Consider the following 15535-nt stretch of genomic DNA (forward strand, 5'->3'; position numbering starts at 1 on the left):
TGCTATACCACAACATCGGCCTTGATGAGTTAATTTTTGTCACTTGGTTTAAGGTAGTGTCTGCAAGCTGCTTTATTGTAAAGTTACTATTTCTCCTCTGTACTGTATGCATTGACAATAAGTCACTATTCCAACCCACTCAAAAGGAGAGGAACTAATAAGCTGTATCTCCTGGAGAGAGAATATATATATTATTTGGAATTCTGCTTGGGAGAATTTGTCCCTTCTCTGTTTATTTAGCAACTCAATTATTGGCTTGTTTAAGCATGGACTATATATAAACAAGTACGCACATATGTTATACTTGAGGTAGTAATTTGTTATTAAGTTATTTGTTTTATTGCTTAAATTGTTCACATTTTGGCCATTTAATAGCTCTTTTGGTCTGGATCCTGTATTCTTTTGACCTGGCCTCAAAAAAAAAAAAAAAAAAAAAAAAGGTAGCAGGCATTTAACCTAATAGTTAAGATGCCCACATCCTACATTGGAATACTTGGGTTTGATTCCTGGCTCCAGCTCCTACCCATTGCAGACATTGGGAAGTAGTAGTGATGGCTCAAGTAATTTGGCCTCTGCCATCTACATAGGAGACCCGGGTTGCATATCTGTTTCCCAGCTTTGGCCTGATCCAGTCATTTGAACATTTTGGGGAGCAAATAAGCGAATGTGTACTCTCTTTCCCTTAGTCTCTCTCTGCTTCTCAAATAAATTTTGAAAAGATGGCAGAGCACTTCCTTTCTGGCACTACTGCATGCTCAGCTTTGTATGTATATACAACTTAAAATTTGTTTTGCATGAAAATAAGCTTGCGTTTTAGTTGGATTTTCCATGAAATTTTTAAGTTACCCTCGTGCTTTCCCCTCCCAGCTCTAAAATCTCCATTTCTCCAAGAAGCTTTAGTTCCTTTGATTGGAGAAGGATATTTAGAAACTGAGATCTGGGTACTGGATGTACTCTTTGCAGCTGGGGGTATCACTGTTTCTAGGCACTCTGAGCTGAAAGATGTAGGAAATATATGAATTATACTGGCTCATTTATATGCACAGATATAAATATTTCTTTATACATGTTAAAATAAACCTGTGTTTAATAGCACCATCACCAGCTGTGACCTAGTACCACAGAGCTTATTCTAACCTTTCCTCTTGTTTGTAACTTCTTTGTCTGATGGTGAGAAATCTGACTCCCATTATCTTTGATATATTTACTTACTCCTTTCTAGTATATATGTAAGATAACTCATACCCTCTTTGAGAACAGATTTACCAACTGGAGTGCAGTGTCTTTATGCAGTCCTTGTTTTGTCTTTTAGCCTTATAGTTTCCAGCCAAAACACTGTTTTCAGTTACTTAAGTCAGCCCATTTTCCCTCTCCCTTTAGTAAGATTATGTTATATGTGTGCCATACAATTCATTTTTTTGCATTCTATTTATTTTTTACATATCTTTTTTGCATTCTATTCTGGGATGCCCTAGTATCCTAATTTTTTTAATTTGCATACATTAAAGTATATGCGTTATATCCAGCTTCCTAGCACTATACAGAACAGTTCTATCACTCCCCACCCCTGGGAAATACTAATGTATTTTTCTGCCCTTACATTTTTGCTTTCTCCAGAATGTCATAAAATGAAATTGTACAATATGTAGCCTTTAAAAAAACGTTTTATTTGTTTGAAAGTAAGAGTGACATAGAGTGAGAGAAAGTAAGAGATCTGCCAACTGCTAATTCACTTCCCAAATGCAGCAGTTCTGGATCAAGCTGAAGCCAAGATCCAGGAATTCATCCAGGTCTCCAGCATGGGAGGCATGGATTCAAGTTTTTTATTTTTGTTTTTTAAGGATTTATTTATTTGAAAGGAACACAGAGTGAGAGAATCTTTCATTCACTAGTTCACTCCCCAAATGGCTGCAACAACTGGAGCTGATCCAAAGTCAGTTTTGCCTGGCCCAGCGTAGTTGACAATTAGAAATTGGTAAAAGGATCTAGATGGTTATACATTTCTATCTAGAAGTCTTAGCATGAATGAAGGGTTTTTTTCTTTTTTGCATGGAAATAATTCTGTAAACAACAGAGAGAGTGATAGCTGTTTTGAGAAAAAATAAACAGTCTACAAAGGTTTATTTTTTCCCCAGAAACCTTTTATTTAAGGAATACAAACTTAATGTATTTCATAAATACAACTTTAGGAATATAGTGATTCTTCCCATCATACCCCGCCTCCTACCCACAATCCCGCCCCTCTTCCTCCTTCCTCTCCTATTCCCATTCTTATTTTTTACTAAGATCTATTTTCAATTAACTTTATACACATATGATTAATTCTATACTAAATAAAGAGTTTAGTAAATTGTATGAGAAAAACTTGCTCAACAGTCGAGACAAGGGCTGTTCAAAGTCATTGCATCTCGAAGTGTTAATTTCACTTCTATAAATTACCTTTTAGGTGCTCTATTAGTTATCACACATCAGGGAGAGTGTATGGTACTTGTCCTTTTGGGACTGGCTTATTTCACTAAATATGATGTTTTCCACTTTCATCCATTTTGTACAAGACAGGATTTCATTTTTTTTTACTGCTGTGTAGTATTCCATGGTCTACAAAGGTTTAAAAGCCAGCAAAGTTTGCAATTTTAGATAGGGTGGCTCATTACAAAGTAACACTTGAGAGAATTGAAGTAGTTGAGTAGTTAGCTATGTGGATTTTTGAGAAAAAAGAATGGCATACAAAGGAATAGCCAGTGCAAAGGCCCTACAGAAGGAGTGTACCTTACCTGTTGAAGAAGCAGCAAGGAAGTGTGACTGGAAAAGATTAAGCAAGGAAGAGAATAGTAGAATGATGTCAGAGAGATATGGGAGTAGAGAGAGTAGATCATGTAGAGGCTTGTAGGCCATTGTAAAATCTTATGCTTTTGCTCTAGGTGAGATGGCAAGACATTAGAGAGTTCTGAGCAGGGAAGTGACATGATCTGACTTGTGTTTTAAGAATATCACCTTGTGCTGAGAACAGACTATGGAGTGGCGAGGATAGACGCAGGGGAAAAGGGCTATTCCAATAATCCAAGGAAGAGAATAGTGCTGGTTTGGTAGAGGGTGAGAAGTTATCAACTGCCAGATATATTTCAAAGAGAGCACTAACATTATTTTCCTGAAAGATTGGATGTGGAATGTAAGGGAAAAAAGGAGTCAAGAATGCCCCCTGGGGCTGGTGCTGTGGCTTAGTAGGCTCAGCCTCCGCCTGTGGTGCGGGCATCCCATATGGACGCTGGCTGCTCCACTTCCTATCCAGCTCTCTGCTTGTGGCCTGGGAAAACAGTGGGTGTTGGCCCAAGAGTTTGGGCCCCTGCACCTATGTGGGAGATCCTGAAGAGGTTTGAGATGCATTAGCTCAGCTCTGGCCGTTGTGGCCATTTGGGGAGTGAAACAGTGGATGAAAGACCTTTCTTTCTGTCTCTTCCTCTCTCTGTCTGTAATTCTGCCTCTCAAATAAATAAATAAAAACTTTAAAAAGAAATGCCCCCAGGTCGGCGCTGTGGCTCACTTGGCTAATCCTCCGCCTGCGTTGCCGGCACACTGGGTTCAAGTCCCGGTCGGGGTGCCAGATTCTGTCCCGGTTGCTCCTCTTCCAGTCCAGCTGTCTGCTGTGGCCCGGGAGTGCAGTGGATAATGGCCCAAGTGCTTGGGCCCTGCATCCGCGTGGGAGACCAGGAGGAAGCACCTGGCTTCGGATCACAGCACACCAGCCGCAGCGCACCGGCCGTGGTGGCCATTTTGGGGGGTGAACCAACAGAAAAAGGAAGACCTTTCTTTCTGTCTGTCTGTCTGTCTCTCTCTCTCTCTCTCTAACTCTGCCTGTCAAAAAAAAAAAAAAAAAAATGCCCCCTAGGTTATTGTCCTTAGGAAAACTGAGCCATCAGCTAAAGTGTGGAGTTTATAGGAGGAAGTTGTTTTGTTTTGTTTTGTTTTTGACAGGCAGAGTGGACAGTGAGAGAGACACAGAGGGAAAGGTCTTCCTTTTCCGTTGTTCACCCCTCAATGGCCACTGCGGCCGGTGCGCTGCGGTGATCTGAAGCCATGAGCCAGGTGCTATTCCTGGTCTCCCATGCTGGTGCGGGGCCCAAGGACCCGGGCCATCCTCCATTGCACTCCTGGGCCACAGCAGAGAGCTGGCCTGGAAGAGGGGCAACAGGGACAGAATCCGGCGCCCCGACCGGGACTGGAACCCGGGCTGCCAGCGCCGCAGGTAGAGGATTAGCCTATTGAGCCGCGGCGCCGGCAATAGGAGGAAGTTTTAGGTGAGAATATCTCTTCAGTTTGGGAGATATTAAATTTCAGATATCATTTACCTAACAAGATACATTTTGTTTTTCAGATATTTTTTATTTTCATCTACTTGGTAGGCAGAGCAACAGCGTTCTCCCCACCTGCTCCAACACACTTAAACACACAGAAAGATTTTTTCCACCTGCTGGGTTCACTTCACATATGCCTGCAATGACCAGGCTTGGGACAGGAACTGAGGAGCCCATAATTCCATTCTGTCTCCATGTGGGTGGCAGAGATCCAGGCACTTGAGCCATCTTCCATTGCCTCCAAAGATGTATTAGCAGGAAATTGGATCAGAAGTGTATGAGACAGTACTCAAACCAGCACTTCCATGCTGAATGTAGACATCATAAGAGTTAATAGCTTAACCCTCTGTGCCATAATACCTGCCCCCAGAGGATACACTTTAAAAGTAATTGGATATATGTCTGATTTTTAAAAAAATATTTATTTTATTTGAAAGGCAGAGTGAGAGAGAGATGTCCAACTGCTGATTCACTCTCCAGATGGTTGCAGTGGCCAGTGCTGTGCCAGGCTGAAGCCAGGAGCATCTTTTGGGTCCCCCTCATGGGTGGCAGGGCTAAAAGTACTTGGGCCATCCATCCTCCACTACTTTTCCCAGGCCATTAGCAGGGAGCTGAGTTGGAAGTGCAGCAACTGGGACAAGATTTCATGCCCATATGGGATGCCAGCATTACAAGTGGTGAACTTATCCACAGTGTTGACCCCAAGTCTGGTGTGTGTGTGTATGTGTATGAGAGAGAGAGAGAAGGAGAGAGAGAGAGAATCTTTAAAACATTAGGGAGTTGTTGGCAATATGGATTTTTTTTTAAGAGACCATCAAGAAGTAAGCTGTAGATAGAGGAGAAAAACACTGTGGAGGACTGAGCCTTGGATTGCTACAATGTTAAGGAATTTGGAAGAAGAGGAGGAACCAGCAAAGGCAACTGAGAAGTGACTCTTCGGGCTGAGGGGAAAATGTAAAAGCAAAAAAAAAAAAAAAAAAAAAAAAAAGCCAAATAACTCAGTAATATTGTAAGAGTGTGGTGTTCTAGAAGTCATGTAAAGAATGTATCAGGAGAGAGTGATCCAGTAATTTCAAAGATGCTGTTAAGTGAGGATACTTCCAAAAGTACATGGAAAAGCATAATTAAAAAATAAGTTTATTTTGGGACTAGCATCATGGTGCTGTTGTCATCCCATGTGAGCACTGGTTTGAGTCCTGGTTGCTGTGCTTCAGATCCAGCTCCCTGATGATGTGCCTGGGAAAGCAGCAGGAGATGGCATAATTATTTGGTCCCCTTCTATCCATGTGGAAAACCCACATGGATTTCCAAGCTCCCAGCTTCAGCCTGGCCCAAATTTGGCCATGGGGTCATTTGGAGAGTGAACCAGTGAATGGAAGATCGATCTCTCTCTCTCTCTCTCTCTGTGTGTGTGTGTATGTAACTCTGCCCTTCAAATAAATAAATATTTAAAAATAGGATAAGCTTGGGGCCTGCCCTGTGGCGTAGTGAGTAAAGCTGCTGCCTCCAGTGCCGGCATCCCAGATGGGCACCGGTTCAAGTTCCAGCTGCTCCACTTCTGATCCAGCTCTCTGCTATGGCCTGGGAAAGCAGTAGAAGATGGCCCAAGTCCTTGGACTCCTGCACCTGCGTGGGAGACCCGAAAGAAGCTGTTGGCTCCTGGCTTTGGATAGGCGCAGCTCTAGCCATTGTGGCCAATTAGGGAGTGAGCCAGTCAATGGAAGACCTCTCCCTCTCTCTCTTTGCCTCTCCTCTCTCTGTGTAACTCTGACTTTCAAATAAATAAATAAATATTTTTTTAAAAAAAAGATAAGCAGTGTCCTTGAAGTAGTGAAAAATATTGACATCTAGTGATAAGTGGAGAGATTGACTAAGGTACAGTGAAAGATGAAAAGACCAGTTTTCTTCCAGTTGTTATATTTTTTTCAGGGTAGTAACCAAGAAGATATCTAGCTGTGAATGAGGATCTTTGGGAGGACTATATAAGGTGTGAGATGAAAGAACATAAAATACGGTTTTTAGGAGATTGGGAGAGTGAATAGACTAGGGGAATAAATGTATGATTGCCAAGCAGAATTAAAGAGTAGCTTGAGGCTTATGGTTATAAATTTGAAATGGTATCACTGTGATTTTATGTATCTATTCAGACATATTTCAGAGTGCATGATTGCTGATAAAGAAGTTGGAGAGTTGGATTTAACTGGAATTGGGCTTTTGCCCAATATATATATAAATATATTTATAGGGCCTGGCTCTGTGGCGCAGTGCCAGCCCGGGAACTATGTTTTTAAAGTTATCTTTATGTTTCTCCAGTGACAACTATAGAGCCTGATACATGGTAGACCTAAATATTTGTTCAGTGATTGAATTAATTGTTGTCTGTATCTTTCTGGTGCATCTTACAGGGGATATCTAACTTAAACATACTTTTGTTATTCTTGTGTGGAAATGTGCTCTCCCTTGTATGTGAATTTATTGATCTTAATATACATGAACGCTTCAGTTTAAATAAAAGAAAGAAAAATACTAATGTTGCATTGTATTAGGGACTAGAGCTTCAGGCAATTGCTGTTATGTATTTTCTACAACTCTGAAATGTGAAGCTTTTCCATATAATCTCATGCCAGTGTTGACCCTTCTGGATTAAAATAGCCCTATTTTAATCTATGACCAAATTAGGAATTAGGGTAACTATCCAGTGGGGATTTGTAAATTATTATAGTTTGTAGCATGACAGGTTTATATAAATAATTGCAGCAATTCCCACTGTGTGTTTTAAGTTAAAATCTAGGTTCAAGTAGAATAATGATATAAGTACTAAAAATTGCAAGTTGGAAATTTGTGAATTTTTTAGCATATTTGCCATGATATAGTAGGTTAACGTATCTCTTTTAAAGAATCATCAAAACTGACTTGATATACATAAAATTGTATTTCATGAATCCAGAATATCTACCCATGTTTCCTAAATTCAAGCTTCATATGTAGTTAAAATACCAAACACTAATTAATTCATCCTCAAGAATTTTTTGTTGTGTTTTTAAAAGATTCTGTCGGCTGGCGCCACGGCTCAATAGGCTAATCCTCCACCTGCGGCGCCTACACCCCGGGTTCTAGTCCCGGTTGGGGTGCCAGGTTCTGTCCCGGTTGCTCCTCTTCCGGTCCAGCTCTCTGCTGTGACCCGGGAGTGCAGTGGAGGATGGCCCGGGTCCTTGGGCCCTGCACCGCATGGGAGACCAGGAGGAAGCACCTGGCTCCTGGCTCTAGATCAGCACAGCGCGCCAGCCGCAATGCACTGGCCATAGCAGCCACTTGGGGGGTGAACCAACGGAAAAAGGAAGATCTTTCTGTCTGTCTTTTTCTCTCTAACTCTGCCTGTCAAAAAAAATTTAAAAAGAAAAAGATTCTATCAAATTTTAATAAAATTCAATATATAATGAAGTTATTTCAGAATTTAGTTTTTAAAATTCTTAGCACATTTAACATTTCTATAACAAATTTCACTAATTTCAACTAATTCTGAAATTTGTTTTATTTTTTGTTGTTTTCTCAAGAATTTGAATGTAAAGTATAATGCTTTAGTGATTTAAAATAATAAACTTTTCTTTTCATACAGATAAAGATACAATAAATAAAATTAGAGATTTACGAATGAAAGCTGAAGATTATGAAGTAGTGAAAGTGATTGGTAGAGGTGCATTTGGAGAAGTTCAATTGGTAGGTTATTTTAATGAGATTTAAAAATAAGAACTTTTAAATAAAAAAGTCCACTTCATGTTTAACATATATTATTTGGGAAAATAATGTTTTATTGTTTTTTAAAGAATTCTTGTTTTAAATTGCTCTAGACATTCCTGCCTACAGATTTAAAAGCCTAAGGTCAAATCCAGCAATAGTGGGAATTGTTTTTCCCAAGTATCCCTGGTTAGGGAAGAGGTCTGAAACATCAGAAGAGAAATCTTTGCTCTAGTATTACGAGTATTAAAATGCTATGGAAAAATAAGCCTTATAAACAAGAGGCTACTTACATTGCAGGATGGAGGGAGGGATAATGTGCCATAATCTAGGGAATAAAGATGATGTTTTCTAATATTACTTCTGGTAATTGAAGCCTTGTTACTAGCTAATTGAGATAATACACCACAAGGAGAAAGGAAAATAAATAAAACAACACTACCAAATTATGTAACAAGTAGTTATAATCATTTAGTAAATTGTTCTGTGAAATATAGAGCAAAAGGTTCATTAATCTCCATTTTCAATTTTAAAGGTAAGGCATAAATCCACCAGAAAGGTATATGCTATGAAGCTTCTCAGCAAGTTTGAAATGATTAAGAGATCTGATTCTGCATTTTTCTGGGAAGAAAGAGACATCATGGCTTTTGCTAACAGTCCTTGGGTTGTTCAGGTATGATTTTCAAGTGTTTCATTATTGTTGTACTAGTTTGTAACAAGCATCTGAGAAGCCCTAGGTTGTTTTTTAAAACAGTAATAGCAAATTTATTTGTAATTTTAAGAGTATCTAATCTCAGTTAAAAATAATGAAATTTAAATTTATTGAATCATTCTACAAGGAAAATAAGGCCAAAGCAAAATAATTGTTTATTTGGAATTTAATATAGCAAATTTAAATAATTTGCTTTGATTTGGGGAAAGTCATAATATTATACTCTAGCTTTAAATATATAATTTTATTTAATATTGAAATTTAAGTTTTTTCCCCCCAAACATGAGTTTCTCTTATTTGTCTACTTATCTTTTTGTCTTTTAATTTGTGGAAAGGAGGAAGTGGAGGAAATGAAGGAAAATGAGAGGCAATTTAGTTAAACTAGGCTTCCAAATAATACCTTGTGTGCTTTTGTTTTCAATGCAGAGATATGGAACAGCTCCGTATTATATCTGTCTTAAACATTGCAGTCTTTAATGTAAAATTTTGTATGGAAAGAGTAAACTGGGCTATACCATTTCTAAATTTCTAGCATGTGTTTACTTATGGTTTATAATGAAGACTATCCTAAACAGCATACTAGTATTTGGAATAAAAAGGGTATGGGAAATGTTGAAGACATACAGTTTTGAAGCTTGAAGTGTTTGCTCTGTTTTTATCAGCTGTATAGATCAGCATTTCCCAACCTTGATAGTATTAGTATTTTGAATCAGATAATTCTTTGTTGTCAGGGGCTATTCTGTGCATTTTTCCAGCTACTGGTGTGCTTATTTAGGACGTTTGGCAGCATCCCTAGCCACTACCCGGAAGATGCCAATAGTAGTCCTCCTCACCCATATACCCACCAGTTGTGACACACAGACATGTATTCAGGTTTCGTTGAGTGGTAGTGGTAGTGAGGGCCCGACATCACCTTTGGTTGACAACCACTGATACATGAATGTTTAGTGTTCTTTAGAGAGTTAAAAAGGCTTATGATGTAATTGTTACTTTCAAGACTACATTTATAATTTGGGCTTTCAGAGCTTCATTTTTATTCATACATTGTCTATAAATGAACTGCTGCTAAATTAACAATGTTTCTCTAATTGTGGGACCCAAATAAAGAATTGTAAATTTTTTTCTTTAGATTTTTTTTTTAAGATTTATTCATTTTATTTGAGAGTTAGAGAGAGAGAGAGAGAAAGAGAGAGAAAACCAAGTGCCCTTTTCATGGCCATGCCAAATTAAAGTGTACAATTTTTAGAGGGTGCTGGTGCTGTGGTGTAGTGGGTTAAGCCCACCATCTGCAACACAGGCATCCTATATGAGTGCTTGTTTGAATCTAGGCGGCTCCACTTCCTATCCAACTCCCTGCTAATGTGCCTGGAAAGGCAGTGGAAGATGGAGCAAGTACCTGGGTCCCTGCCACCCATGTAGGAGACCCAGGTAGAGTTCTGGCTCCTGACTTCGGCCCATACCCATCCATTGAGACTATTTGGGGAGTGAACCAGCAAATGGAAGATATTCTCTCTGTATCTCCCTCTTTCAGTAACTCTTTCAAATAAATAAAATAAGTCTTTTTTAGAAAAAGATATAGTCTTTCTAGGAAAGATTATAGTCTCAGAGAGGTTAAGCAAATTGCTAAAGTCATACAGCTGTAAGGAACCCCTGAAAGTGTTGTTCTATTTATTAAGGAGTTATTGAGAATTGTAGTGTTGATATTAATTTAACAGTAAGCCTCAATAATGTATACATTAAATTAGAAATAAAATATTTCTTTGCTTAGATTTGTATTTTTTATTAAAACTCAAAATTCTTAAATTATCAGTTAAAAAATTCAAATATTGTAGGAGATTATGAAGAAAGTAGAGTCTCATTTAACTCTTCAGAATAAGTTTTTTTGTTTTATTTTTTACTTTATATATACTTGGGTCTTTGTTGTATTTGTGTTTCTTTTTTTAAAAATTATACTTAATGGGGCTGGTGCTGTGTCGTGGAAGATTAAGCCTCTGCCTGCAGTGCTAGCATCCCATATGAGCACTGGTTGCGTACTGGCTGCTGTACTTCCAGTCCAGCTTGATATGCCTGGGAAAGCATGGAAGGTGGCCCAAATACTTGGCACTCTGCCACCCACATGGGAGACCTGAATGAAGCTCCTGGCTTTGGCCTGGCCCAGCCCTAGCCATTGTGGCCATCTGGGGAGTGAACCAGCAGATAGAAGCTCTCTCTCTTTCTCTCTGTCTCTCTCTCTGCCTTTCAAATAAATAAATCGTAAAAAAAAAAAAAAAAAAAAGGAAAACATAAACACTACACTTAAAATTACTAGTCTAGGATTTTATTATTTTACTTAAATCTTATGTTAATATTTTTTTCCAATTTTTAAGTGAAATAAGCCCTTCCTAACCTTAATGAATCTGTTTTGTTTGTTGTATTTGTACAGCTTTTTTATGCATTCCAAGACGATCGTTATCTGTACATGGTGATGGAATACATGCCTGGTGGAGATCTTGTAAACTTAATGAGCAACTATGATGTGCCTGAAAAATGGGCACGCTTCTATACTGCAGAAGTAGTTCTTGCATTGGATGCAATCCATTCCATGGGTTTTATTCATAGGTAAACATAAAAATACTTTAAATTTTCCCTTTGTTGAAAGGAGAGCTCAAAAAGAGCATAAGCTTTATTTAGTTAGCATCTCCTAGCCTAAATCCACCTGTTTTCCTCCTCTATGACATGAGTGGAATTTTGGAATTTAAAACTTTGAAGTTCCTTTTTTTAGCACTTCAGATTAATGTTAATATAAATGTATTCTTTAATATTGCTTAATCTTGGTATATAACTTTCATATGGCATTCTGAAAAATAAAAATTGTAGGTGGTTTGCCAAGATATATAGGGTCTTAAACACTTCAGTTTTTGTAGTATACAAGTTAATTTGCTTTTGATTAGTGAATGGATCTTAACTGTTTACTCATTAGAGGAATACTTTGGTTTCTTCTGCAAGCACTGCTTGAATCCTATTTGCAATTGCTGTGCTACATGTCAGGGATCAAAAATGAAAGTGACTTATTCTCTGTCCTGGGGTTACTTATGTACTTACCTATCTTACCTATTCCAATTACCTTTTATGTCTGAATATTACATTTTTGATCATGAATTTCTCTCAAATGATTGCATTTTTTTCTCCCTTGAAGACTCAAACTCTGCCTAAAAGGGAAATGTATGTCTTCTTAGGAGTTATTAATATAATACATAGTTTCCTTGATAAAATTCAATTTATAGAGAATATGTGTAGATCAAAAGTTACTTTACCTAGATTGAAGATACTTGACCTAAAGTAACAGCCTCATATAATTTTTAAAGTATATGATCTGTTTATAAATATTCTGATTTTTTTTTTCCCCTCTGTCAGAGATGTGAAGCCTGACAACATGCTGCTGGATAAATCTGGACATTTGAAGTTAGCAGATTTTGGTACTTGTATGAAGATGAATAAGGTTAATTAATTAAATTTTTAATTGTTTTTGCTAACTCAAAATAGGTGCTTTGTTAGAAAATGTAAAAATTTACTAACCATAGTATAGTTGTTTAGGATTGATGTGACCTTAGTTGTTGGGACTATGTGTGGTTTCAATGTTGTATTAGTAACTTCTTAGTGATTTGTTTTTTCTTCTCTATTTAGGGTAAATGTGGATTGCCAGATGTATTAAATCCTTCATAACAATTTTGTAATGTACACTGTGGGTAACTAGAAATGGGATTAGCTGAAATATGACTAAATAACTTAAGTCAGTATTAAAAGTAGACTTTCATAAAAATTGGATATCGGTAATGTAGTTCATTTTTTTTAGAGTTTTATTTGCCTTCTATTGAAATATAAAATATTTTACTGCTTATTTTAAGGGTTAGTCCTAAAAAATAGCCATCCTCACTTTTTATCATAAATAAGTTTTATGTACTGCAGAAGAAGTAAGTATACAACTTTATCTTTAGTTGAAACAATTTGTGTTCTTTGAAACATCCCAAAACAATAGTCAGGATGCTATATTTATTATTTTTAAAGGAAATTTATTGGTTAGAAGGAAATTCTACATGAGAACTTCTGTGTGAACATTTAATTATAACTCTTTTGCATTGGTAGCAGCTAAAATAGATAATAAGTACATAAATAGTTTTTGGGAGGAGAGAGTATTAAAAATGCATGTCAGATATTCAGTGGGCTCAACAGTATCATGCAATTTTCCCACATATATACTTTTTCATTTTATATTTTTACAACCAAGCTTTTTAGATTTGCTTTGCTGTTGTAAAAACACTTAAATAGCAGTTTTTGTTAAAAAAAATTATGAAATTAATATTATCAGTGTCATAAAATAATTCAGCTCTTCAGTATATTTGCATTGCCTTATATACTTATTCTCTGCAGTGAAGATGGATGTATTAACTAGGGAATAATAAATGGTGGCAATGTGTCTTTCTAGTGATTGTTATTACAAAATAAAAATCATCAGTATATATGTGTATATACATACACACAAAAGTATATTAATATATATGCAGTATGTATATGTGATTAAGCTGGTTGTTTGCATTGAATTTTGATAAGATATTTTATAGTCTAAAAATTCGAAGTTCTACAGGCTATTTTAAGTAATTTATAGTTATTTCCTAATTCAAAATTTAACCTGCTGTTCTTTTTTAGGAAGGTATGGTACGATGTGATACAGCAGTTGGAACACCTGATTATATTTCCCCTGAAGTATTAAAATCCCAAGGTGGTGATGGTTATTATGGACGAGAATGTGACTGGTGGTCAGTTGGAGTATTTTTATATGAAATGCTTGTAGGTAAGTAAAGGAGGATTTTATGTATATCTAATACAGTTGTTCATCCCAAACTCACCATTTGACTTCTTGTAATATACTTATTACATTGGGCAGTAATTGTTGATTTTGTTTGTGGGGAAATTTGCTTTTTCTAATTGTTTTAAATGCTTTTTAGAGATTGGAACAACTTTTTGATCTCTCTATATGTGTTTGATCTTAGTTTAACACATTCTTAATCTTTTAAACAGGTAGCTTTGACTTTTTTTTTTCCTTTGAAATTGATTTTTTTTTTCAAATTTATTTTATTCTGTTTTTGTTTTCCCTATAAACTTTTCAGGTGATACACCTTTTTATGCAGATTCTCTGGTTGGGACTTACAGTAAAATTATGAATCATAAAAATTCACTTACCTTCCCTGATGATAATGACATATCAAAAGAAGCAAAAAATCTTATTTGTGCCTTCCTTACTGACAGGTAAATAATCTTAGCATTCAAGTTCTGCTAATTCTAAGAACTTCTCATCTTGCTGCTTGATTTTTAAGGTCCATATCTGAGCTAATTATGACCTATTAGGATATAAATATATCAAAGTAGTACATTTTATTTATTGAGTCTAAGTAAGTTTTTAAACAGATTTATTTATTACTTGAAAGGCAGAGTTACAAAGAGAATGAGAGACAGAGAGAGAGATCTTCCATTTGCTGGTTCACCTCCTAAATGGCTGCAATGGCTAGGGCTGAGCCAGGCCAAAGCCAGGAGCCAGAAGCTCTTCTGGGTGTCCCATGTGGGTGGAATGGCCCAAGCACTTGGGCCATCTTCCTCTGCCTTCCCAGGCCATCCGCAGAGAGCTGGACTGAAAGTGGAACAACCAGGACAGAAACTGGCACCACATGGGATGCCAGCATCGCAGGTAGCATTGCAAGTAGTAGGTTAACCTGCCATACCACAACACTGGCCCAAATTAAGTAACTTTTAAAAATATTAACATCTTTTATTAAAATGAATTTTTTGCAATACTGGGTGTGTATTAATTTGGAGCTTTTTTCCCCCAGTAGTACAAAAATGATGCTATGTCTTCCAATCTATGTCATTTTAGATTTATGATATATACTGTATGTTTAATGAAGTTATATAAAGCAATAAAAATAACACATATTTCCTACCTGCTCCTTTGTAGACAGATTGAAAAGAATTTTTATAAATGTGTGTGCATTTTTGTATTTTTTATAAAAGACATTATATATATGTTACACATGCTCTTATGGCTTGCTTTTTAAATTTAAAATGAACCAGATGACTTAGTAAGATTACACTGAATGTTTAGGATTATATATTTTTAAAAAAAGAATAGGGTAGACTAGTACTTTTAAGTTATGTTTCCATTTGAGATTTGCTTTAGTTCAGATCAACTTATCTTTTTTGTTACCTTGTTTAGAATTTGAAAGGAGGTATAGTTTAAAAACTTTTACATTTTTAGTTTTAAGTACTGTACTGTGCTGTGGGTTAGGTGCTAGGAATATTGAAGTAAATAGGATACACAGCCACTTTTCTCAAATAGTTTGCAGTGCTTTTGGGGAAATTGACAAGCAGATCACATTTACAGTACAGATAGTTACCATAAGAGAGATACTATGTGCTGGAAAAGAGGTTCCCTGATCCAGTCAGAAAAGTCAATAAAAGCTTTTTAGAGGAAGTATAATATGTCTAAAGCAAATTTATCCTTTAACTTATGAAAACATTTGGAATTAGAATATTCTCTTTGCTTAAAAGTCCTCTACTAGAGAGCAAAAGGTGCTGATCCCTCTTTCCAATTCAGCTAAAGTTGTCAGGAAATCTATATTTATATATTTTTTTCTTTACTGTTCTTTAACCCTTTAATGTTCTCCCCTAGACTTCCAAGGTATTTTCTATTTGAGCTGAACTTTAT

At 36.7% G+C, this 15535-nt stretch overlaps 1 protein-coding gene across 2 annotated transcripts in view; it reads left to right on the top strand.

Annotated features, from left to right (window-relative positions):
* ROCK1 (Rho associated coiled-coil containing protein kinase 1) overlaps positions 1 to 15535 on the top strand; it is a 144523-nt gene that overhangs the window by 49111 nt on the left and 79877 nt on the right. For both annotated transcript variants that reach the window (NM_001082367.1, XM_051851073.3), the window contains 6 exon segments: positions 7969 to 8069; positions 8623 to 8760; positions 11222 to 11397; positions 12193 to 12277; positions 13483 to 13627; positions 13944 to 14082. In NM_001082367.1, coding sequence (NP_001075836.1) covers positions 7969 to 8069; positions 8623 to 8760; positions 11222 to 11397; positions 12193 to 12277; positions 13483 to 13627; positions 13944 to 14082 — 784 coding nt within the window.

The sequence above is a fragment of the Oryctolagus cuniculus genome, chromosome 10, assembly GCF_051225735.1.
Source record: "Oryctolagus cuniculus isolate XC-2025 breed Fujian yellow rabbit chromosome 10, ASM5122573v1, whole genome shotgun sequence".
NCBI classification, from domain to species: domain Eukaryota; kingdom Metazoa; phylum Chordata; class Mammalia; order Lagomorpha; family Leporidae; genus Oryctolagus; species Oryctolagus cuniculus.